Here is a 26,124-nt window from a genome sequence, read left to right as displayed (position 1 = left end):
ATTTCTGGCACTCTTGCTGGTTAATTAGCAGTGAAATATCTATTTTTAGCATTGCTAAAGCTGTGTCTTTACAAGCAGTAGTAGATATTTATTTAAAATAGAACATGACATCAGAAAAGCCACAGACGAGAGGTGGCTATGGGTCCCTTTGTGCTTTTTTTGTTCTACAGGAGAACTGGGAACAGCTCCCCTCCTGCTATGAGCCTCCCAGTCCCACCACACCACCTGCCCGGCAGGGGACAGTCCAGCAGCATAGCCAGTCAAACCTAACCTGCGTGGGGTTTGGTGGCAGGAGAAACTACAGTAGAGAGCCTGGATCACACGATCATGGGGAGAACATGCAAACACCACACAAAATGGAAGAAGACACTGTTAGTCAGTGTGCTGCTCCCAAATCCAGTCATTTATTAAAATGATAAAATAGTTGAGAAATTTCTTAATGTGAAGAAAAAATATTTTCACAACCTATTTTAATGTGGGAGTGCATCAAAATTGTAGTAATGTATTAATCATAGCCCAGTCTTATTTTCGGATGCATTTTGAGAATTACTAGGAGCCCTAATAGTGGAATTAGTTCATAGTTTTATGTGGTCAGATCATGTACTGTATGCTGGAGGAAAAGAGCAGAGTTTGTCTTGGCGTGACCCCAGACTGTGACTGAGGGAAGCTCGCAGCAGTCTGCAGGCAGCCAGGGCACTTGATGATAACAGTTTCCAAAAATATGTCTCACGTCAGCCTCTTTAGAACATGATAACAGCTTTTTATATTTTTTATATTTTGTTTTTCCATTAACCTTTAAATTGAAACTTGGCCTCACAGAAATTAATTTTGCATTTATTTCATTATATGAGAGGCGAGAGCTGCTTTGTTTTTTAAAGGAATGAGATAAAGAAGCTAGTCAGGCTGATGTTTGACCTGCGTTTGAAAAACGTTCATATTTAAAATTATCTTTATTATTATTATATATTTAAAATTATGTAAGATCTATAAATTGAGGCACAAAATGTGTAATCTATCAAAGTCATTCGTTTTCTGTGTGGCATTTGAACAGAGACTTGGCAAATGAAATCCAACATTGAATAGTGCACAGTAATCCATATCGTTAGTACTATAGGAACATGCACTAAACAGATCACATGGGTGCTTCTGAGCAGCAGAATGTTACGCAGAGATGAGATCTGGGTATTTATGTAGATTCTTCTACATCCTCTTTAATACAATGTGGGGAAGAAATAAAAAAGCAAACAATGCACAGGTGTAGAGCAAAAAATGTAGAATGTAGATCCAGGGACTTTATTCTCAAACATTACCGTGCACTAGTTAAGACCTCATTTTGAAGTGTTGTGTTCAGTTATGGTCAACATATCACAGAAAAGATGTTATAGCCTTCGAGTTCAAAGAAGAGCAACAAGAATGATTCCTGGACTCAGGGGACTTTTGTGTAGGGAGAGGGAGCTGGATGTTTTTGATCCAAATATACAAATTCCAAATGGGTATAGATTCCCAGGGGACTGTTTCCCACTTAGTAATGAAATAAGGACACATGGTCACAATCAGAGACTCGAGAGAAATTCATTTAGCCGAGGGAATAAGAGACACTATCCAATATCTGAAACAGTCTTCCTAGCAGCTGGTTGAGACCCAGACTCTGGGCTCCTATAAGAAATGGCTGGATGAAAGTTCAGATTCACTTTGCTGCTAAACTACCAGGCTAGATGGGCTCTCATCTGCGCCCTGTCTTGTGTCTCTGCAGTGTTCCACTTGTCCCACAGTGTGACCCGCGTTGTACCAGAGAGCTGCCTGCTCATCCTGCTGGGACTGGGACTTGGGGGCATTGTGCTGGCCGCCACGAAGAAGCCCGAGTACCAGCTTCACCCTGAGCTGTTCTTTCTCTTCCTGTTGCCTCCCATCGTGCTCGACTCCGGCTACTTCATGCCCAGCAGGCTCTTCTTTGACAACATCGGCACCATCTTAATGTATGCAGTGATCGGCACGCTGTGGAACTCCTTCAGCACAGGCCTCTGCCTTTGGGGTGTCAAAGGAGCTGGGCTGATGGGTGAGTCAAGTCACACTCGCATCTGGTCAGAATTCATTCATTTCAATACCCTGTACGTCTGTGTGACGAGGAAACATTTATTTAGATGTTTTATCCCTTTTCCTCTGATGAAATTTGTAGATTGTAATGTAAATGCTGGACTGATGGACTTCCTGCTGTTCGGGAGCCTGATCTCGGCAGTGGACCCTGTGGCGGTGTTGGCTGTGTTTGAGGAGGTCCATGTCAACGAGACGCTCTTCATCATTGTGTTTGGGGAATCTCTGCTCAATGATGCCGTCACTGTGGTAAGAGATCCTGCAGGTGCCCTGCACCTTTAGTATCCATCCCCCTTTAAGACATGATATTTTGTTGTTATTGTTAAGGTTTCGTATTTAAACTACGCTGGATATACAGTTTAGTTTACAGACAGCTGAGGTTGATGGGGAAAAAATGTATGTTCTGCCTAGTGTTTCAGTTTAGAATGATAATGCCCTTTGTGGCTAAGGTGTAAAATAAAAATAATTAATGGCTTGCTATCCATTAATAAGGTCCATTAATTAAGTTTTTTTATATCACTATACCCCTTAAGGTGGATGCATACACTGTTAGCATACATATGTGTTTACTTATAGTTCTTTATTTGTTATCCCGTCCTCGTGAGTTACACAGTGTCGGAGTCACCGCAAGTGAAATGTGTGGCATGGGTGAAGAAAAGTACTCCTGAATTCACAGTGTTTCTGGTTCTGGATCTGAAGACAATCTGAATAGGCTGGAAACTTGAGTTTCAAGTCTCAACATAGAGTCGAAACCCAGACAGATGTCCCGATGACATCTTGGTTTGGAGTTGCCTGACCAACCACTTGAAATAAACCTTGGACTGTCTTCTATAAAAGAGCTTGTGAGGGGTGCAATGCAGTAGGGGCTACCCTTTCAAATGTGTACAATTAGTCTGGGGGTTCAGATAATTGTGTAGTGCAACACTTGTAGAGTACAGAATGTTTGAATAACCACAGGGAGTTGGATCTTTGTAAGATGCAACTGTCCTACTGGTTGTTAGTAGATGCTAGTGCAGGTTTACATGTTTACTTCGGAGTCTTTCCTTTTTTTGTTGATTTTTGTTTCAACTGTAATAGAGATGGGACTTCTCCTGCACCTCCTGTCTAGTGTCCAAGTCAGCAAGATTTTTCCTGTGTGAGGATCCTCGGAAGGCTGTCCTGAGGCAGGGATCTGAGGGATCAGCATGAATATCTGAAAATGTTTTATGCATTTCAGTTTTATTCAATTATCTTCTGTAATCTGTTTTTGTTGGTTATACATTAGAGCAAACAGACAGTGTAAATTCTGATAATTAAAACATAACACGTTGTGAGGTTGTATTAGTTACTAGGTGACAGTGGTATTTTTTGTTATTACTGATTTGATTTTAAGCAAGTGTTTGACTTCAGAATATTATAAAATCATATTAATCTAAAAAAATAGTATCACTCTTTTTATTGTTTTTGCTTTTTTAAATTGTTTTCTTCATTACTTCAGTGGGAAAAAGAAATACAGGGAGCAGTTCCCAGAAAGCAGCTGACTGCAGGCTTCCAGACTTCCTCACAGTGCCTAAGGGGAGACATTTTCACCATCTGTGCAAGTGACTGGCTAATGCAGGCTTTAATAGTCAAATGCAGTTGTGTAAATAAAAACTAAATTTTTGCTGATGAGCTTTAACATGATGACCAAAGGTGGGAAAGAAATGTAGCGTTTTTAACTTCAGAACAGAGAGAAATGGCAGTGTGAATAGCAGGTGAATTCATACATACTGATGTGGCAGGAGCTGGAGTGCTAGATACTAACCTCAGACCATTATTAACAGGAAGATATAAAATTGGTGCAATTACACTTATTAGAAGCTGAGCCTCAGCTGAGCATTGTGAGGAATATGCAATTTATCCCCTTGGAAACTGTGCAGAGTCCAAGTGGGATTGTGCAGAATACATCAACAGGACTAGAGCTTTCATATGGAAACATTCATTATTATCAGCTGTCTTAATATGAATGATAAATACTGCATAGCATTAAGAGGTCTGTAATGGCTTTATAATTTCTAGATTGCAAGTTTCAAGTTTCGCGGGGCAGCTCTGGCTTGTTTGGTGTTAGCTCCTGGTGTTGCTGCAATGGCATACTGTATACAGCACATCTACTATACATGCATCAATCAGTGCAATCAGATTTGTGGCTGAAGCTCTGCCTGCATAGTGTGTGAGCCCCCTGTGGTGGCCTGGGACTCCTGCACCGCTGGGGTGGCTCTCTGAGCTCAGAACTCTAGAAAATATGAGATTATTAATTTTTATGAACAAATAAAATCAACACAATGGTCTTTTCCAGGATCAACTAGAAAACATGGGCCAGAGGCACATGTAAAAACTAAGAGGATAAGAGACATACTTATACTTCTCTCACATCATTGAAAATCACCAAAACAACCCCAGACATCTTTTCTCCACCATCAACAGACTGCTCAAGCCAAACTGCCCCACCACATTACCTGCCTCATCACAACTTTGCAACACATTCTTAGATTTCTTTAGTTTGACAACATCCGGCATCACATTCTCTCCACTACGCATATCAATTCCATACCTCCTCCCTCCTCATCCAGCTTCTCTGATTCCCTTCTTTCCAGCTTCTCTCTTCTTGACTCAGCATCCCTCAATAAACTAGTTACACGCATGAAACCCACCATACAGTATCTATTTTAGATCCCATTCCCACCACTTTATTTCAGTCCTGTTTCTCTTCTCTCTGTCCCATTGTCCTCAATATTATACATGAATCCATGAGCACTGGCATTGTACCAACGGTCCTCAAATCTGTTGCCATTACCCCCGTGCCAAAAAAGCCTAACATGGCTCTCAACAATCTTAACAATTTTCGCCCCATCTCCAACTTACCCCTTCTCGCTAAAATTCTAGAACGTGCTGTCACACTTCAGTTACGTAAACACCTCATGACTACCTTTTCGAACCCCTCCAAACTGGCTTCCGTCAGCTTCACAGCACAGAAACTGCCCTGGTCAAAGTCACTAACGATCTTCTAACAGCTTCTGATTCTGGTTGTCTTTCTATACTCATCCTTCTTGATCTCAGTGCCGCTTTTGACACTGTTGACCATAACATCTTACTTTCTCGTCTTGAGACTGTGTTTGGAGTTTCTGACACCGCTCTCAAATGGTTCAAATCTTACCTCACTGATTGCTGTCACTTTGTCTCTCTCAATGGGTACAGATCTGAAATTGGTCTTGTTAAGTCTGGTGTTCCTCAGGGCTCAATACTGGGCCCCTTGCTCTTCAGCATTTACATGTTTCCACTTGGTCAGCTTTTAAGATCACATGGCCTCAGCTTTCATTTTTTATGCTGACGATACTCAAATATACATCCATACCAAACCTGACACTGATTTGGCTGTCTCTATTCTATCTAATTGCATCTCTGACAAAAATTTGGATGACTCAAAACGTCCTTCATCTTAACTGCGACAAGACCGAAGTCATGCTTATTGGCACCCCCCATCAACTTCGTAAAGCCAGTCCTGTAACCCTATCTGTAGATGGTTCTGTACTTGAGCTTCAATCAAAATTGAAAAACCTTGGGGTTATATTCGATTCTGGCTTAACATTCGACCCACATGTGCAGCATAAAAAAGATGCAAACATCTTTTTTTTCACCTCAGAAATATCGCTAGACTACGCCCTATGCTATCACTAACTGTGGCTGAAAAGCTGATCAACACATTTGTGTTCTCTCGAATTGACTACTGTAATGCTCTACTCGCTGGGGTATCTAAATCTACTCTGAACAAACTGCAGTATGTCCAAAATTCAGCAGCCAGAATCCTGACCAGGTCTAGTGCAAGTGTTCACATTACTCCTATCCTGGAGCACTGGCTTCCAGTCAAATTCCGTGTAGACTTTAAAATCCTCATGCTCACCTATAAGGCTCTGCATGGCTTGGCACCTCAGTACCTGTCTGAACTATTATCGCCCTACTCCCCACCTCGCAACCTTCGCTGTTCTAATTCTGCTCTCCTTACTGTCCTCCAAGCCCATCTACATTGTATGGGTGACAGGGCCTTCTCCTGTTATGCCCCCAAGCTCTGGAACTCTCTCTCCAAGAATATCAGAGAGTCACCTTCTCTAAACTCCTTCAAATCCAGACTCAAAACCCTCTTCTTCAGAAAAGCCTTTACTTAACTGGTTTCATTCTTCACCCCTCTGCTTTTCTTAGTATCACCATCCACGGTCTCCTCTTTATATTGTAATTGTGTTTTGTCTTGTGTATTCTTCTTATTTATTGTTGTTGTCATCCTGTAAAGCGCTTTGAGAAGCCACCTTTAAAGGCACTATATAAAATAAAGTTTATTATTATTATTATAAACACTGGGAAGAGGTGACATAAAAAGTTATGACAGGATTGGGCTATCCAAGATTGCGGTGCCATTCTTCTATAAACACCTGGAGGAGATCCTTGGATTAAAAAGATATTACATTTTAAATTAGAAGAATGGTATGAAAGGTCTCTTCTAATTTGTAACATTTCTTAACCTCTTTCTGAGCGAGCTTGTCATTGCTCGATTGGTTTCATCTAGAGGATTATATATTTATATCTCAGGTTTATGTTGAAGCTTTGAATGTCCCAGCTCTTCCAATATTTTTTTCAGCTGTCACAATTATAGAGATGGTAAATCATTGCTGTATGTGAGTAAAAGCACAACCTAAACTTAGGTTTTTAATCATTTGAAGAGTACTTGAAATCAAACTATTCAAAAATAAAAATAAAAAATAATAATAATAAAAAATAATTCCTTACACTTATATAGTGCTTTTTTTAGGCACTCCACTCAAAGTGCTTTACAAGTAATGGGGATCCCCTCCATCACCAACAGTGTGCAGCCTCTCCTGGATAATGCAACAGCAGCCAGACTACATCAGTACACTCACCACACACCAGATCTCAGTGTGGAGGGGAACAGAGTGACAAAGCCAGTTCAGAGATGGGGATTATTAGTAGGCCATGATTGGTAAGGGCCAATGGGAAATTTGGCCAGGACATGAGTGTGACACCCCTAATCTTTTCAAGAAACACCCTGGAATTTTTAATAACCACAGAGAGTCAGGACCTCGGTTTTACATCTCATTCGAAGGACGGCGCCTTTTTTACTTTGTAGTGTCCCTCTCACTATACTGGCTCATTTGGACCCACAAAGACCGCAGGGTGAGAGCTCCCTACTGATCCCACTGATACCTCTTCCAGGAGGTCTCTCATCCACGTACTGACCCGTATCACACCTGATGAGCTTCAGTGGGCTGCCAGTTTCTGAGTTGCAGGGGGATATAGCTTCTGATGTAAGCTTAAAGCTAAATAGTAAGCTTTTTGTATTTTTTCCCTGAGGTACTATACAAGGTTTTCAACTCTTTTGTTGAGATGGGAACAGATCGTGTGCGCCCTGTGGATTATGTGAAAGGAGTTGGTAAGTAGTTATCTTTGTTGTGGAGTTAAAATACTTTTTATTGTTAAATGTTCAAATAGATTATTGAAAGTAGTGGCACGTTCTTACGAATTGTAACTCTTTATCTCCGAAGTGAACTGAGGTGAGTGGCCGCATTTTTTCACAAGGCAAGATGCCTTGAGCAGAGGATAAAGGGCTGAGCTATTTTATTCATTGTGAGGCTCAGTTAGTGTTGGGTTGATAAAAAGCATCAGCAATAAAGCCAGTCACAAGCATGTGATTTCATGCCCACTAGGGCTTCCATACTCACAGAATTTGTTAGGAATTGTTTATTATTTAAATTGTAATTTATTTAAAGCTAAATGGTACAAGACAGTGTTATCTGTGACCCTGTTTGAGTAGCTTTGATGTGTAGCAGAGTTGAAAATTTTTGTTATGCCTGCAATTGAAATCAAACTATTCAAAAATAAAATAAAAGTGATTAGTTTTTATCCAGTATCTTCAGGTGTCCTGTTTGTTGACCTGCTGCTATAAATGCCTGAGGAAATACAATCCACATCCCTCTCTCTTTCTTCACATCCAGCCTCCTTCTTTGTGGTGAGCCTCGGAGGTACTGTGATCGGTCTGATCTTTGCCTTTGTGCTGGCGCTCATCACACGCTTCACCAAGCGAGTGCGCATCATCGAGCCTCTGTTTGTCTTCCTGCTGGTGTACCTGGCCTACCTAACGGCCGAGATGGTCTCCCTGTCCTCTATACTGGCGTGAGTGTCCGACCCAGAGGGTCATGGCTCTGTCAGTCTGAGGAACAATGGATTTTAACATTCTGGACTCTATCCTGCATCCACTTGAACCTCTGGGAGCACTGGACAGAATAAAGAACAAACAAGTGCACATTATTCAACTTATTTGAGGGAGAATTCCTATATTAGAGCCTTTTCAGCAGTAGGCGTTGCTGTCTTGAGTCAGCATAACATGCAGATTTTCAAACATGACTCATTAAAACCATTTATAGCATCTCGGTTTAGCACTGAGGGTGTAAAGATCATATTACATTGTCAGCAGGATATAGTAAATTCTATCAATAATACAGAAGGCGTCTGTATGTTTTGGGAATCATTGCCAAACACATTAGATATAGCAGATATACTGGCTTGTTAGAACATAAAGAAAATATTTTTTTCTTTAAAAAACTGTTTATAAATAAGAATATTCATATTCCATTAATTTACCCTGAAACTGGCAATTTGTCTTAAAGATATGTCTAAAATTAAGATAAGAAATGTCATTAAAGATTTACTGCATTTTTTACAGTTGTCTGGTGAGAATAAATCAGCCATTAAAAATCCACACAGCCACCTCCGCAGGGCTGTGTGTCATTCCGCCTGCCTGGTACACTCTCCCCCTTCTCTCTGCATCCTGATTGATCCTCCTTATTCCACTGGACTTGCCTCTCATTATGCACACAGCTGAAACAAGGATAGAAACTGTTTTGTATAGAACTGTACACACGTTCCTATCATTATTAATGTAACTACCTCGTAGTTCTGTCCATCTTATTTATGGTGTGCCAATATTGAATATTGCTTTTGTTCTTTAACATACCAGAAATGGTAATTCCAGTTCTTAGAAAGGATATTGTTAAATATTTTTGTTTGGGTAGTGCAGCTGGAGCAAATGAGACTGGTGTTGTCTATAGTGCTCTCTTCTGATCATCAGGAGTTTAGCAATTGTATAAATTGAACTAAATCACCTGGTGCTTAATTTTAGATAAAATAGCTCTTCAGTCTGGAAAAAACTGTTCACGGTGGATTAAAATATTAAGAGTTTTTAATAGAAGGAAATGAATACAAAAAATCCAATTATTTTTTTCTATCCATTTTAAAAATGCCGTTACAGGGTGAGTGAGTCCTCTTGGTTAATTCTGACAAGGCAGCTGCAAATGAGCTTTTCCCAGACATTCCCACCCTGTTGCATGCTGCTGCTGAGGTACTCTGTAAATTTTGCAGGATGACATTCTGTGGGATATGCTGCAAGAAATATGTGGAAGCCAACATTTCGCAGAAGTCCCGCACCACGGTCAAGTACACCATGAAGACTCTGGCCAGCATCGCGGAGACCATCATCTTCATCTTCCTTGGCATCTCGGCTGTGGACAGCTCCATGTGGGCGTGGGACACTGGCCTGGTGCTCTCCACACTGTTCTTCATCTTTGTCCTGAGAGCCATAGGTGAACAGCATTCTCCCTGCCCACACTCTACCTGCTGCTGGTTACATTTCTACCCCAGGAGCAGAGTAATGTTTGTGTACACAGATCCACCCAGGACTCCTGAAATAAAGTTCTTGATTTGGTTTTTGCATGAACTATGCTTGTAGGGGGAAATACAACTGGATATATTGAAGACCTGTTTAATAAGACACTATGAAATTAATACACATTTTAAGATAGTTTTAACAAAAGATTAAAATAATGAGTGGTACTGTTCCATCATGCTGAGACAAAGTGCAGTGTTGACTCAAAGAGCCACTGGTGTTAGTAACTAGCTGTCAAGAATCAAAGGAACAATGGTGACGTATATTGTTTGAGTTTGAGAGGGAAGCCATCTGCCATTTGTTAATCTTGCGTATGTGTGTCTTCCGAGGTGTTGTTTTTCAGACCTGGGTGTTGAATCAGTTCAGACTCTGCCCCCTAGATAAGATCGATCAGGTGGTGATGTCATATGGTGGCCTCAGAGGTGCAGTGGCTTTTGCGCTGGTGATTTTACTCAATGAAACCAAGGTGAAGGCAAAGGACTACTTTGTGGCAACAACCATTATTGTAGTTTTCTTCACAGTGATTATTCAGGTAAGTGTTCTATTTTTCTACAAGCAAAACAGCACTCTTTCAAAAAACTGTCCTGTCCTAAATTTTATATTCTCTGTATTGTAACATATTAAAATGTGTTAAAATACAAAACCTTTTCCAGTAGTAGCAGCAGAACAGACTTTAACATCAAATATCCGCAAAGAGCAGAATGTCTGGCAATGTTCAGCTGTCTTTAATGAAGAAAGCCTGCAATTCTGCAGGAAAACATTTTTAAACCCCATTTTTATAGCTGCTTCTCAGCAGCACAGTGACAAAGAGCCTGTTATTGTGTTGAATGCCAGGAGTGATGGGATCTGTAATTGCACAGCCTGCTGTGTCAAAACAGAGGCCAAGGCATTTGTATCCATGGGGTGCTGCCCAGGTGCTCAGTGCAATTCAGCACTAGAGACCACTCCAATAGTGGGAAGACCCATCTCTACATTAAAAGCCACAATTCCTCAATCTAAGTATCCGTTTTTTAATGGCAGTTGTTTTGATCTGTCTTCCCAGGGCCTGACCATTAAGCCCCTTGTGAAGTGGCTGAAAGTGAAGCGCAGCAGCCAACACAAACCCACTCTGAATGAGGAGATTCACGACAGGGTGGGTGACCTGTGCCACAGAGCAGATGCCAATGAATGAAAATGAAAATGATTTTTTTTTCTGATCATAATTTTTATAGATTATATTGTAGCTGACAATTTAACTGTTTGAGGTTTAGTTGGATCCCCTCTACAGGTTTCAAGTTCTTTCAAGTTGAATCAAATTGACATCAAAGACACATGGATTGTTTTGATGCCCTGAGAAACAAGTGCTTTTCTTTGTTGTCTGCCCTTCACATCTCCTCTAACAGAAACCGCCAACTAGAATAGATGAAAAGATTGTATCTTTCATCAACTCATCAGGCAAACCCACCTGTACTCTAAGAACCACAGTCCCTCCCCACTTGCAGAGGCGTGATGTTACAGAGAGTGGTTTCGAGAAGGATCTCAGTGATATCTGAGAGTGGACTGCACTCTGCACAACCTTTTATCTGCCAAGACAACACCTGCTCAACCGTCCCCAGAGTATGCAGATCCCCTGTTGGCTTTGTTAGTCAGCTTCAGGCTGGTGGAAGACTGTCATTCTTGGCTGCGAGGGATACCCAGTGGGTGAGCCTGACCTGCTCTCCTGCCTGCTGGAGGGGCTCCTGTGCAGTCCACTCTCAGCTTGGCCCTCTGGGTTTGGCTTTTTCCCTGAGTCCCTGCAGTGCTGTGTCAGCTGCTCCAGAGATTGGAATTGACTGTTGCCATGGTCACTCTTCCAAAGGCAATAGGGAAAAAAATATGAAACTATGAAGATTGGAATCCCAGTGTATAACTTTATTACACACTATAACCTTTTTGAAAATGATGTAAAGATCACTTTTGTTTCAGGAAGGAACATGATACTTTAATGAGATCCAAAATATGTTCCTGTGGTGACAGTGTGTTAACCAGACTTTCTGCTTGCTCGCTCTCCAGGCCTTTGACCACATTCTGGCAGCTGTGGAAGACATCTCTGGTCTCCATGGTTACCACCACTGGAGAGACAAGTGAGTCTGCCTAACAGATGACACACCTGGGAACTGTGGACTGCATCCCACTGATCTGATCATTCTTCACCTGGGCAGCTTCTTAAATATTCTATCAAATTAATTTATACTATAACTTTTAGCAGGAGAAGTGGATGTACAAAAGGAAGACAGCATAATGAATTTCATTCTTGGGAGAGGGGTAAATTGTATGTGTCTGTGAAATACTACAAAATATATTATACATTTACAGATTTTTAAAATTGTTTTCTGATTCTTTTTACCCTCAAATTCTCAATCTAGGTGGGAGCACTTTGACAAGCAGTACCTGAGCCAGGTGCTCATGCGGAAATCTGCCTATCGCATCAAAGATGATATCTGGGATATGTATCAGAAACTGAACGTCAGAGATGCCATCAGCTTTGTTGACCAAGTAAGAATTTCTGTTTTTATGTATGAAGTGTTTTAGGATTAATATAGCACCCTAAACATTAAGTTGTCAGATTGCTTATGACCTTAAACTGAAGGTGGATTTGGTAGGTGCACATTACTAAAAACCTGCTGAGTCCCTGAAATTACAAACATACTATCAGAATGTCTAGTTACAAATGCAGGATTTAAATTAATGTTAAATATGTTAAATTTGTATAATGCACTAATAAGACCCAATTTAGAATGTTATGCAAAACTGGAGTCACCATGTTAAAAGAACACAACTCTGAAATCAGTCCAGTGCAAAGTAACCTGATACATCCCCAAGCTTAAAGCAATGTCCAAAGCTGACAGGCTAAAGAAAGTGAATCTCTCCAGTAAAATGGGACAAAATTCATGTACTGTATACATATCTTGAAATGCATTGACAAAGTCAACCCAGAATAAACAGTGAAATATGACCCACAGGACACAAGAGGAAACTAAAATGAAGTGCATTTAAAAATAAGAACAGGCCATGTTGTCCTAGCTTCTGTCAAACAAACAGCTGGATAAGATCCATAGATAATTGATCAGTTAGCTACTTGCCAATTAACTAGGCTAGATGGGGTCATTTGTGACCATTCTTATGTTTCTTTACAAGATGTAATTCTGCTTCTTTCCATGTGGTGGTGAAATCGACCAAGTTATTGTCTAAGTAAGCCATTGCACTGCACAAGGAGAGATTGTGTGTTTCAGAATCTAAGACTGTTCACCCTACTGGTTTCAGCATGGCAGCACTGGATACTGTCAAGAGATGCAGTAGCTAATGCTCCTGTTATTCACAGCTTTATATATAGTACTTTTTACTGTAGCATCACATTGAACATCGCATATTTGCATTGGCTGATTAAAAAAAAGCTAAGTTCAATTTGGACTTATGCCACTTTTATGGTATAAATAAATGACAATGTGACAGTATAAGTGATTATAATACAAAAGAATAAGAAGAACAGAACAATTTGAAAAGATAAACTTGTCTTCTGATTTATTCCATGCTCTGTTATATGTTTTCCTGGGTTGTGCAGCAGGCTGTTATTATCAGCTCTGGAGAGTAGCTCATCCACCCTTCCTTTGCACCTGGATTGCACCCCTGTAGATAACTGTCATTACTGGAGCAGGCAGGGTGTAATTGCATACAGCAGTGCATTCAGAATATGGCATAGATTACACAGATGCTGAAATGTTGATGTCTGCTTTGGGATAATTAGCCGTCTTCTGCCAGCCTTTTTCATGTAAATACTCCTCAAACAGAAGTGCCTGATGGGCTTTCTGACTGCAGATCTTATGCAAAGCTTGTTTGCTCTGTGAAGGCAGATACAGTAGAAAGGCATATATGAAAAACACTCACAAAGGAAAACTATCTGGAATACAACAAGTAAGAGAATGATGGATACTTTTCTAAGCTGTAAATCTTGGACAGGAATTCTCACATTCAGATTAGGAAAACAAACTAAATGTAAGATGGGACACAGGCTGGATGAAGTTGTCTATGAAAAGACTTACATTGATACATCATTTCCATTATCTAGATAATGTGGGGAACAAATAGCAAAGGCAGCTAACAAAATGTCAGCATCTGTAAGTAAAAGCATTGGGTTTAAATCATTGTTGCATTAAAATTGTTCAAAACACTACAACAACATACTTTATATGTTGTAGTATACAATTTTGATCAATGTGATACAAAAATACACACAAATGCAACCTAAGAGGAAGGATATTAAAATGAGTCCAGGAGCATTTTTACACATAGAGTTGTAGGAGTATGGACAAGATACTTGGCTGTGTTGGATAAGTTAAAAGGCTGACTTCTTTCAAGACATTCCTGAATGAGATACTGGAATCTAACAGCTACAAGCAAACCCCAAAAAGATGGATTGGTCAAATGCCCTCATGTTGTTTGAAAACGTCATGTTCTTCTGAGCCAAAGCACAGGGTTTTCCTAGCTGGCAGTGGCTGTTCACTGACTGGAGGCTCTTCTGAGGTCCAGGCACGAGGAATCTCAAATGGATTAGAAAACAGTTTCCAGCCACATCCATCCCAAATCATTAGCAACACACTGCACAAAACAAGGTTTAAAGTAGTAGACCTAGAGATTTTAAGCCCTTTATAACTTCATAAAAAATCTCCACTGCTCTTTTTTTCAAACATGTTCCTTGACCCTTTGTGCCCACTCAATTTCTAAGGCAATTACAGATGCCATTCCCTCCTTATTAGATTTAGTGAAACATTTTAAAGATGCTTACAAAAATGCCAAATTTCAGAGGGGTGAGAATTCCCCAGAGAATTAATTAGCTCCAGGGCAGGAATAGGTTGCCATTACAATATCAAAGTTTAAGATAAAAAGATAAAGACTTAATCCCGGAGGAAAAAATATGCAGTTTGCTTTAAGTAATTTTTAGTCAAATTCATACTAGTGATAACTGTTTCATTTGAGCTTTTTATTTTCTAATAAAAAGAATCTGTGCTTTAGTGATGTCCTAGTAGAATATTTTTCTGGTCTTTGAACAATGGAGAGAATGGTGCTAGAACACAATTAAAGTTTTGACTACTTCTAAGCTCTTTATTTTTCTATTTGATAGTTTTTAATCCTGCTGCCATACACTGTGATGCAGGAGAGTTGTGTTTCTAAATCCTAGAAAAAGTGAAATTTCCTCTGCCCTTGAGCCACACCACAGAACTTCCTGGTGCTGAGCTGGACAGCTAATATTAGTACAGGGACTCAATCTTCCAAACCAACCAGTCCCTGAGGCCACCCATCAACTCAACAAAGGAAATGGCAAGGTGTTACATTGTTCTCAAATGAAAGAATGGTAAAAAATGTTTCTATAAATAAAGGATTAACTGCCAATTTAATTTGAACTTTCACACTTAAAACTGGAGAGGAAATTGTAGTTTTCAGTAAAATGGATAAATGTACAATAGTAGTTTTAATGAGTTTGTTTATAGAAAACTGCACATACTGTACTGTAGCTCTCAGTTGCATGTCATAAATTGGATTTATGACAGATTTTTTGTCAAATGTCTTTTCAGTGTTAAGGACCTCCATGAAAAAAACGCAGTTGTACCTCAGACTCCGACACTCGCTGAGTTTGGGTGGGACGCTTTGTTAATGTTCAGTTCTGCTATTTTTTCCAGGGGGGTCACGTTCTCTCATCTGCCAAGCTGGTCCTGCCGTCCATGCCCAGCAGAACCTCCTTCTCCGAGAACTCCGTCACTAACCTGCTGTGAGCTGCCGTCTCAAGGCCAGGACACTTCGCACAGGCCACTGCTTCCTTAAATAGGAGCCGGTGGCTTTATGAGCTTATGATATTAGTATAAACTGTTAGTATGTGATATATTAGTATTTATGATATTAGTAAGTATATTGAATGGGTCATTTATAGTAGCTGTTCTTGAAAATATTAATTGAAAGATGAATTTTCCTTGAAAAAGAAAAGATTTTAAGGCTGTAATGCATTTCTTAGTCTATTGTGCAGTTATTAACAGTGCTTTAGGACCTCCTCCTGTCTCAGAGGGATTCCTGGGCAAGAAAGGTGTTAAAGCATCATGTGGGCTTGTGTTCACCCCAGGCGTGAGAATGGCAGTGGTGTGTGCCTGGACCTGCAGGTGATCGACACAGTGAGGAGCGTGCGAGACCGAGAGGACACTGTGATGCATCATGTCCTGACTGGCAACCTGTACAAGCCTCGCCGGAGGGTAATGCGGCCGCCACAGCCCACGCAGGTTCCTCAGCACACCACGCCCGAAAGCTCAGTTTCACTCATTCAGAATGCTGGACACAAAAAACGCTGGACAAACAAACTTTCATTCTGATAAAAGCAGGCCAAGCAAGAAACTGTACTACAGTAACAGTACAGTACCTCCAGCCAAGCAGGATTTCATTTTTCTAGAAAGCAATTCAGAGGTGGGGGAGGTGATGTCGTAAGCTGCATAATGAGGCTATCCTGTGGGACCTGTGGGATCTGGTGTCTATAGCTGCTCTGATGTGTGATGTGGTGTGTGTTTCCCAGTACCAGGCGAACTACAGCCGTCACTTCATGAGTGCGGGTGAGCAGGAGCGGCAGGATCACGAGGTGTTCCAGAGGAACATGCGCCGCCGCCTGGAGTCCTTCAAGTCCACCAAGCACCACTCCTACCAGGGCAAGGCCAAGTCCCGGTACAAGAAGGAGCACCACGCCCAGAAAAAGGCACAGCCTCTATTCCTCTTTCCCTCACAGCCTCTATTCCTCACTCCCTCTCTCCTTCACCACCTCTATTTCTCACTCCCTCTCTCCCTCGCCGCCTCTATTCCTCACTCCTTCTCTCCCCCACCGCCTCTATTCCTCACTCCCTCTCTCCCTCGCCGCCTCTATTCCTCACTCCCTCTCTCCCTCGCCGCCTCTATTCCTCACTCCCTCTCTCTCCCGCAGCCTCTATTCTTCACTCTCTCTCTCCCTCGCCGCCTCTATTCTTCACTCCCTCTCTCCCTCGCCACCTCTATTCCTCACTCCCTCTCTCCCTCGCCGCCTCTATTCCTCACTCTCTCTCTCCCCTGCAGCCTCTATTCCTCACTCTCTCTCTCCCTCGCCGCCTCTATTCCTCACTCCCTCTCTCCCTCGCCACCTCTATTCCTCACTCCCTCTCTCCCTTGCCGCCTCTATTCCTCACTCCCTCTCTCCCCCGCAGCCTCTATTCCTCACTCCCTCTCTCCCCCGCCGCCTCTATTCCTCACTCCCTCTCTCCCTCGCCGCCTCTATTCCTCACTCCCTCTCTCCCTCGCCGCCTCTATTCCTCACTCCCTCTCTCCCTCGCCGCCTCTATTCCTCACTCCCTCTCTCCCTCGCCACCTCTATTCCTCACTCCCTCTCTCCCTCGCCGCCTCTTTGTCTCACTGCCTCACAGTCTCAGACATAAAGCTGGTGAAAATGTTTTTTTTAAAGAAAACTCAGGGTTTACTTAGTTAACTCTTAACAAAAGATTACATTTACCAAACTAGAGAGGATATTACAATTCTAAATGTGTTTCTGAATTTTTTCTACCAATAGCATCTTCCTCATTCGTCAGAAGAGTGGTGTTATATTACTGTATCTGTGCTTTGCTTACAGCCCAAGTGCGCTGATGTGGGTGAGCTGGTTCCAAATGGTAAACCAAGAAGAAATGTGAGCTGGCAGGACACAGGTGAGACAGCACCATCGTCAGGTTAGGGCAGGAATTTAGCAGCACCAGTAGTGCAACTTGTCACTTAACAAATGGAAACAGCTTTTAATAATTTAAACTGTTTCCAGTATTTCTTGCTTTGCAAACAGAAACAGATTAACATGAACTGTAGATAGAACTTTCTGTCGCTTGCAGTTCCTGTTGTTGTGACAGTAGACTCTGAAGATGACAAATCTGAAACTGAGAAGGAGGATGAGGGCATCACCTTTGTGGCCCGCACCGCAGACGAGGTTCTGCAGGAGATAAAGTCATCAGGTAAATGGTCATTGATGTGGATCCTCCAGTGATTACATATTTAAGTGTTAAAAAAATGTCTGTGTGGTTCCTCTAAGTACCTTTCTCTGCCTTCTTTATCTTTTTTTTCCTCTTTTAATTCAGCCCTTGCCTGTTCTTCCTCCAGGTGGCCAGGATGTGTGTCATAGTCCCTTCACCATACCGCCATCCCCTACCTGCGCTGAGAGACAGCTGCCTTGGAAGGGAGACCAGGGCAGCCTTCCCGTGTGCGTTTCTCTGGAGACCACCAAGATCGTGCCCATTGATTTGCAGCAGGCCTGGAACCAGAGCATCTCCTCTCTGGAAAGCCTGGCTTCTCCCCCAGTAGCAGCGGAGTCTCAGAGCCACTGTCGGGCACCCCGTTGCAGACAGGAGCAGCGGGGCTCCCCCTCAGCCCGCGGGGCCCTTGGCCAGGGCTTCCTCTTCCAGTTCCCAGACTGGGCAGTGGGGCAAAGTGGAGAGGAGGACAGCAGTCAGCCCCTGCAGCAGCAGGAGATGCAGCCCCTCATGTCAACGGGGAGAGCACCCAAGCCTGTGTCCCCCCCAAGCTGTGCGACGGGCAGGTGGCCCTCCCGTATCTCCCTGCTGAAGAGCCTGGTGTCGGTCCCCCCCTCAGCCAGCGAGCCACGCAGCAGAAAGCCCACCCAGCTGTAGGCATGTAACACACGTCTCCTTTTCCTAGCTCACTATTGAGGTTTCCTCCCTGAGCTCAGTACTTGTACTTTCCCAGTCTTTTTCCCCTAAAAACATTACTAACTTACTTTCCCGGCATTTCGACTCTTCACTCACATCCTCGCCTACGACTTCGCCTACCGTTTTGGTACTTCGCCTCCTCGGAACCTTCCTGGCTTTTGACCCCAAGCTCTCGTCTTTGACTATGACCTTGCCTCCCGCTTTTGTACCTTGCTCTCTCGGAACCTTCCTGGCTTTTGACCTCCTAGCTTTCGTCCAAGACCACGTCTTTGTCCCTCGATTTGGCACCGAACCACATTTACCAGAATAGCCATGCACCGGGTCCTACTTTACCTTCTGTTGCCTTGTGCTACATGAAAGAATAGTGAGCCAAGATGGACCCTGAGAGCTCTAACAACCCTTCGGCGCTGCTGGCCCAGAATTCCCCAGCACTGGATCAGCTAAATGCAACCGTTCAGCAACTGGTTAACTTTGTCTCCGGATCCGCTCCCCAGGCTCTCGTCTCCCACCCACCACCATGCCGCCTCCAGTTTCTGCTTCCTCTCCCAGTCCCCTGCCACCTCCCACCCCGGACAGGTTCGACGGCAATCTAAATATGTGCCAGGCTTACCCGACTCAGTGCTGGATGGCCTATAAGCTCCGTCCGGACTGTTTTCCCACCGACCGGGAAAGGATCGCCTTTATGGTCGCCTACCTCTCTGGCCGGGCACTGGAATGGGCTGCAGGCCTTCTCGCCAGGAATGCTCCTGAAGCGGCGGACCTTACTCATTTCCAGTCTCTGCTGACCGCCACCTTTGGACAGGTCCAGTCTCCATACTTCGCCGCCTCTCGCCTTTCAGCATTATTGCAAGGTGCACGACCCACAAGGAATATGTGACGGACTTTCGGGTCCTGGCCTCCCAGATTGCTTGGAATCAGGAAGCTCTCATTCACCAATTTTGTAGGGGACTGTACGAGGAGCTGAAAGACCACCTGGCTCTACTCCCCTTCCACAAGCCAACACTGGTGAGCTTTGTCTCATTGGTCACGGAGATCGACGTTCACCTACAACAACGTAGGACCGAACTTCTCCCACTCTGCCCTGCCTCCAGCCGAACTTCTCCTGTCCCCTTATCGGCTTCTCCACCTACTTCCCCCTCTAGTCTTACTCCTGAAAAACGGAACCGCTGACTCTCTGAGGGGCGCTGTCTCTATTGCGGGACTTCCGACCATCTCAGAGTTTCCTGTCCAGTACGATCCCCTCGCACCGCCCACCCCCCTGCTAAGGTCAGTAACCTCTCACTCAAACCTTGTGCTTCCGGGCTCTCCATCCCTGCGACCCTTTCCTGGGGCGGGACTCTGGAGCCTCTTCTGGCTTTCGTTCACTCAGGTGCCGCAGGGAACTTTCTAGACTCCGGACTCGCCACCTCCCTGAAGATTCCCCTGCTGCCTGTCTCCCCATCCGCATCCAGTCAATTGACGGCTCCTCTCTCTCCCCAGGATTTGCGGAAAGGCAGACGATCCCCTCTCTCTACGCATTGGAGCCAATCATCTGGAAGTGATTCAGCTTCTCCTCTTCCAGTCTCTGTCACTCCCACTTATACTCGGTTACCCCTGGTTACAGTTACACAATCCCTGCCTTTCCTGTACCCAGAGTGAACTCACAGCCTGGGGATCCTGCTGCCTAACCCACTGTTGTCAGCTCCCCATGAAACTTTCTGTTGCCCAGAACTTTCACGTCACCTCCCCCCCCCCCCTTACGCCGACCTTCACATTGCTTTTAGTAAACGTAGGGCCCTTTCTCTCCCCCCCATCGTCCTTACGATTGTGCCATCGATTTACTCCCTGGTGCTTTACCACCTAGAGGGTGTTTATCCCCTCTCGTTAGATGAATCCAAGGCTTTGGAAATGTACATCCAGGACTCCCTGAAGTCAGGCTTTATCCATCCTTCCTCCTCGTCTGCCTGTGCCAGTTTTTTTTTGTCGCCAAGAAGGATGGCTCTTTAAGATTGTGCGTTGATTACTGTGGTGTCAACTAAGTCACGGTCAAGAATTGCTACCCCCTGCCTCTCATTCTTGCGGCTTTGGAGTCCCTCCGGGGCACAACAATTTTTTCCAAACTCGACCTTCGGTGCTCATATAACCTCGTCCGCATCCGCGAGGGGGATGAATTGAAGATGGCTTTTATCACCAGTTACAGCCATTATGAATACCAGGTCATGCACTTTGATCTTGCTAACGCTCCGGCGATCTTTCAGAATTTTATGAATGACATTTTCCGGGACATTATACACAAATACGCACTTGTCTATTTGGATTATATTTTAATTTATTCCAGTAGCCCACAGGAATACGTCATTCATGTCAGGGAGATTCTAACTCGCCTCATCAGCAACAAACTCAATGCCAAGCTGGAGAAATGCACTTTCCAAGTTTAAACAATTCAATTCTTGGGTTATATCATCTCCCATCTTGGTATTGAGATGGACTCCTCTAAGATGGCTGCCATAGGGGACTGGCCAACCCCCCGGAACTTGAAGCAGGTCCAACGCTTTCTGGGGTTCTCCACTTTCTTCCGCCGTTTCATAAAGGACTTCTGCTCGGTCGCCGCTCCTATCTCTGCCCTCACTCATAAGGGTCCCACTCTGGGCAAATGGACGGACAAGGCAGACCGTGCTTTCCTGAGCCTGAAACGCCTTTTCAACACGGCCCCTTTTTTCCGTCACCCAGACCCCTCTTTGCCTGAAAGTTGATGCCTCAGCTCATGGGGTTGGGGCTGTTCTTTCCCAACGCCATGGGGAGGGACAGGAGTACCCTCCACCCCTTTGCCTTCTTCTCAAGGAGACTCTTGCCAGCAGAGACTAACTACAATGTTGGAGACAGAGAGCTTCTTGCCATCAAGCTCGCTCTTGAGGAGTTGAGGCATTGGCTGGAGGGAGCCCAACATCTATTTACCATTCTCACGGATCACTAGAACCTGTCCTATATCCAGTCAGCACAATGCCTAAATCATGCCAGGCCAGGTGGTCCCTGTTTTTCACCCGTTTCTGCTTCTTCATCACCTACATTCCTGGTTCACAGAATGTCAAGGCCGACACCCTCTTTTGTCTCCATGACCCGCAGGAGCTCAAGCACCCCCCCAAACCCATCATTCCCTCTCACCAGATCATCGCTGCCGTCCAATCTGACATTGAGCACCTCGTCCGACACACACTCAAGGACCACCCCGTACCCCCTACGTGCCCTACGGACAAACTTTTCGGGACTGATCGGGTCTGCTCTGATGTCCTATTATGGAGACATGACTCCCACTTCACGGGCCATCCTGGCATCAGACGCACTCTGGAATTAATCTCTGGGGACTTCTGGTGGTCCCAGGGCGGATGTCTCAGAGTACGTTCGAGCTTGCCCCACTTGTGCTTGGATCAAGACAACCTGTCATCAGAAGGCTGGCCCCCTCCAACCCCTCCCGGTACCCAGATGGCCATGGTCTCACACCTCTTTGGACTTTCTCACAGACCTTCCTAGGAGCTAGGGCAACACCGTGATCATGGTCATTGTTGACAGATTTTCTAAATCTGCCCATTTTGTTCCCTGTCCCTCCTTGCCTTCTACTCAGGAAATGGCCGATCTGTTTGTCCAGCAGGTCTTTAGGCTCCATGGCATTCCTGAGGACATTGTGTCTGACAGAGACCCGTAATTTGTGTCCCGCTTCTGGAAGGCCTTTTGCTGGGCCCTTGGCACTACTGTCTCACTCACCTCTGCCTACCAATCCCGAAGCCAACGGCCAGACCGAAAGACTGAACCAGGACCTTATCACGTACTTGCGGCCATACGTCTTGGCCACCCAGGATGACTGGACCTCGCTACTCCCATGGGCCAAATACGCTCATAACTCCAACTTACCCTCTGTCCAACGATACATTTCTTCCCTCAAGAAGCTCTGGAAGATGGCCTGGCTTGCCCTCCTGAAAGCCACTCACCGCTATAAGAACTTTGTGGATCGGCACAGAAAACCTTTTCCCAGACTTCGGAGAAGGCAATTTGTCTGGCTCTCCACCCAGAACATCCCTCTCCGCCAACCCTCTCGCAAGCTGGGTCCCCAATTTATTGGCCCCTTCAGGGTCATTTCACAAATTACTCTGGTCACTTACCACCTCACTCTCCCCCCCACCCTTCGGATCCACCCTACATTTCACGTCTCGCTTCTCAAACCCTACCACAGGTCACTCCTCTCCAGATCGCAACCTTGCCCACCCCCACCCCGCTCCATCGCTGGATCCACTACCTTTACTGTCAACAAGCTTCTAGATTCTCGCTGGCATAGGGGTTCACGGCAATATCTGGTCAACTGGGAGGGATATGGACCTGAAGAGAGATCCTGGGTCTCCCCCAAAGACATCCTTGACAAGGCCCTCATTGCGGACTTCCATCGCTCTCCTCCTCTAGCTACTGTGTATGGAGCCGCCACTGAAGGGGGGGTACTGTCACGTATCGCACGTAGGCATGCAAGCGCTCCCGCATTTCCACGAGCTCTACTCTCCCTAAACGCCCACGCACCAATTAACACATCACTACTTAAACCCTCAAATGTCTCCTTTTCCTAGCTCACTATTGAGGTTTCCGCCCTGAGCTCAGTACTTGTACATTCCCAGCCTTTTTCCCCTAAAGATTAATACTCTCCCGGCATTTCGACTCTTCGCTCACGTCCTCGACTACGACCTCGCCTCCCGCTTTTGTACCTTGCCCTCTCAGAACCTTCCTGGCTTTTGACCTCCTAGCTTTCGTCCAAGACCACGTCTTTGTCCCTCAATTTGGCACCGAACCACATTTACCAGAATAACCACGCACTGGATCCTACCTTCTGTTGCCTGGTGCTACGTGACAGTATGTACTTGAATAGAGCACTTTAAACCCAAGAAGTTTTTTTTTTATCTACCTGCAAAAGCAATCCGTAGACTGTTGTTTCAGGGGTAGTTTTCCCAAAAGCGTTACTCAAACGTATTCAGGTGTCTACATCTTCGGAGCAGCCAATAGAAACATTTGCTTTAATGGAGTACTCCTATTATTCAATGGGGATTTTTATGCATTTATTTCAAGATTGTACACTGTAGATGTACATTGTAATGACAACTTTTCTAGTTTCAGATTTTTTCAGTATAGTCTTGAACCTGTTTTTATGCTCTAAAGCTGGATTTTAGTATCCTTTAATATCCAGTAAAAATAATTCTAAAAACCAAAGTCATTCTACATAAACAATATATTGTTCTGTGGTTCTGTAATGATACAATTAGCATGCTCTTTTCTTACTTCAGAAAAGTTTAATGAATTTGCCATACATGTAATTGTACAGTAGAAAGCTATGGAATTTTATGAAGAGTCTACTCTATTCTCATATAGGACTGTCTAAAGAAAATTTACAAAAGTTATAGTTCAACATGTTTTAATTATTACAATAAGTATAAGATGTGCTGCTGAGTTTGTTGGTTTTAAAAAAGATAAAGTACTTACAGCTTCAGTGCAATTTAATGAAAATTCCCTGTTTATGACAACTGACTTATGAATGATTGACTTCCTTTAGTGTTCCAGATGGGAAATTTACATTGCAGGCAGGTACAAGACTACACAATACATTTAACACAATATGAACCTGTTTACAAATAAGAAACATATATGCATGAGATAAGAAAAACACATTAGCAGCTTAATTAATCTTCACAATTTAGAAAAAAACTCATTTGCGTCATCTGTGTGAGACAGATAAATAAAAAGTAAAATATTCAATCACTTAAAAAATAAATTAATGGCTGCAGCTATGCATTTCCTTAACTTAGACCACCATTCTGGTACATCTTGCACTAAAGTCAATATCAATTCCTGCAAGAACATTTAAGCCACCATTTATTTATTTTTAAAAATAAACACCATTTTGTAAAAAGGTGCCTTTTCAATTGTTTCAGTGCCTAATCATGTTGACCTTCTAACCAATGTTTGCAATTTTATTTACAAGATTATACTTTTAATGCTTTTACCTTGCTCCCATCAAAAAGCTGCACCAGCCAGAAATGTAATGGCATCAGTTCTTTTTAAAGTTGACAACTCAGGTTCCAGCTTAAAACCCAGTACAACATCAAATAAACTGTTAGCCATAATACACACAGATATTCATGTGCCTTTTTTAAAATGACAAGTAAATAGGCATGTTCACTATAATCAAGAGTTTAAATATGTACTGGATAAACTGGAATATTCCAAGGCATTGCAATTTTTTTGCATTTGATAACTGAGAACCACAATAGATACAACCGATGCTTAAAAACAAATGCAATGATCATATAATAGTATACCTTGTTTCTGAGGTTAAAATGTAATTCAGAAGTAGCTTCATACTAATTGGTAAGTACGATCTATTTAATTTAAATTAAACATGCTGCAGCAGATTAAACCCATTGAGGATCTGTGATATAATACACCTCTTCATCTCTTTTGCTTTCCCTTAGATGGGCTAAAAGACCAGCAGGCGCAGACAGGGCTCTTTCTCTTCATCTCTAGGGGACACACTCAACATTTATGTGCAAATGTGCCATTTCCTACAAAGTAACCTACCTTCTGTAATGCAAGCCAGTATAACCCCCGAGCAGCTGCTTATGAAATCATTAGAAACGTTTCATGGCAGAAGCAATGGGTCTAAATTTGTAGGCAAGGAAGGTGGTTGTCTTCTCCAAAGTGTGGTGTTAGCATCTGTGAATGTATTTTTTAATCATTGGGAGTTACTTTTTTGAAGTAGCTGAAATGTTCAGTAACTACCAACGTTTTTATATCTTTAAAAATAGACATAAATAATCTGGTTAGAAAAATGCATGTCATCTATTTTAATCATTTGTTTTTTAATCATTTGACTTGTTTTGATTGATTTGCAAGTAATTTGCACAATTTCTGCAATAAACTATTGAATCAACTTGGCTGGTACAGTAAGTAAATAACAGTTAAATGATAAAATATTCTCAGATATTCAAAGTGGTCTTGATCAGTAACTGGTTGTGTATTTTTTTAATAATGTGATTTCTGTTTATTGTAAGTCTTTTCATATATTTAAATATATTCATATATTTAAAGTCTTTTCATATATTTAAACACTTCCTTAGTTCCAATTTTCCCCCTTTAAAGTTTTGTTTACAATGTTTGAAATATAATATTTTGTCTGTGAAAGGTATGAATTCAAAATTATTTTGTTGAAAATAAAACAACATTAAATACATGGTTGACTTTTTTGTTTAGCAAGGAGTTTTTTCAGGAACCTTTAAAGCAGGACACTCTACCATTACAGTTTACTAACCTGAATCAAGAATCAAGATGGAGGCCCACAAACGTGACTCAACAATGGTTTTATTTCACCCAACAAATGTTTTAGACTGTTTTAACTAAACCTGCTACAGGAGAAATGCAAGTTAGTCAATTATAACAAACATACCAAATAACCATGTAAAATATGAATCATTAATCTAAAACAGCAGGAGTGTCTAAAGATATCATTTCTGAGCCATTGCAATGATCAAAAGCTCCACACCCAGTTTCCATCATATGAGGGTG

At 43.0% G+C, this 26,124-nt stretch overlaps 1 protein-coding gene across 1 annotated transcript in view; it reads left to right on the top strand.

Annotated features, from left to right (window-relative positions):
* The window catches only part of slc9a5 (solute carrier family 9 member A5), a 30,168-nt gene extending 4,377 nt beyond the window's left edge, over positions 1 to 25,791 (top strand). Inside the window, exons 2-17 of the mRNA XM_088938984.1 lie at positions 1,754 to 2,056; positions 2,177 to 2,340; positions 7,468 to 7,546; positions 8,109 to 8,286; positions 9,532 to 9,752; positions 10,165 to 10,367; positions 10,878 to 10,967; positions 11,867 to 11,937; positions 12,220 to 12,349; positions 15,529 to 15,617; positions 15,963 to 16,089; positions 16,404 to 16,580; positions 17,478 to 17,550; positions 17,725 to 17,844; positions 17,990 to 18,516; positions 25,035 to 25,791. Coding sequence (XP_088795110.1) covers positions 1,754 to 2,056; positions 2,177 to 2,340; positions 7,468 to 7,546; positions 8,109 to 8,286; positions 9,532 to 9,752; positions 10,165 to 10,367; positions 10,878 to 10,967; positions 11,867 to 11,937; positions 12,220 to 12,349; positions 15,529 to 15,617; positions 15,963 to 16,089; positions 16,404 to 16,580; positions 17,478 to 17,550; positions 17,725 to 17,844; positions 17,990 to 18,516 — 2,552 coding nt within the window. The 3' untranslated portion in view covers positions 25,035 to 25,791. The remainder of the gene's footprint in view (positions 1 to 1,753; positions 2,057 to 2,176; positions 2,341 to 7,467; positions 7,547 to 8,108; positions 8,287 to 9,531; positions 9,753 to 10,164; positions 10,368 to 10,877; positions 10,968 to 11,866; positions 11,938 to 12,219; positions 12,350 to 15,528; positions 15,618 to 15,962; positions 16,090 to 16,403; positions 16,581 to 17,477; positions 17,551 to 17,724; positions 17,845 to 17,989; positions 18,517 to 25,034) is intronic.
* Positions 25,792 to 26,124: the final 333 nt, after the last annotated feature.

This window comes from Atractosteus spatula, chromosome 21 (genome assembly GCF_055471065.1).
Source record: "Atractosteus spatula isolate fAtrSpa1 chromosome 21, fAtrSpa1.hap1, whole genome shotgun sequence".
Lineage (NCBI taxonomy): Eukaryota > Metazoa > Chordata > Actinopteri > Semionotiformes > Lepisosteidae > Atractosteus > Atractosteus spatula.
The sequence above is the reverse complement of the archived record's forward strand: the minus strand, read 5'-3'. Positions and strand labels throughout refer to the sequence as shown.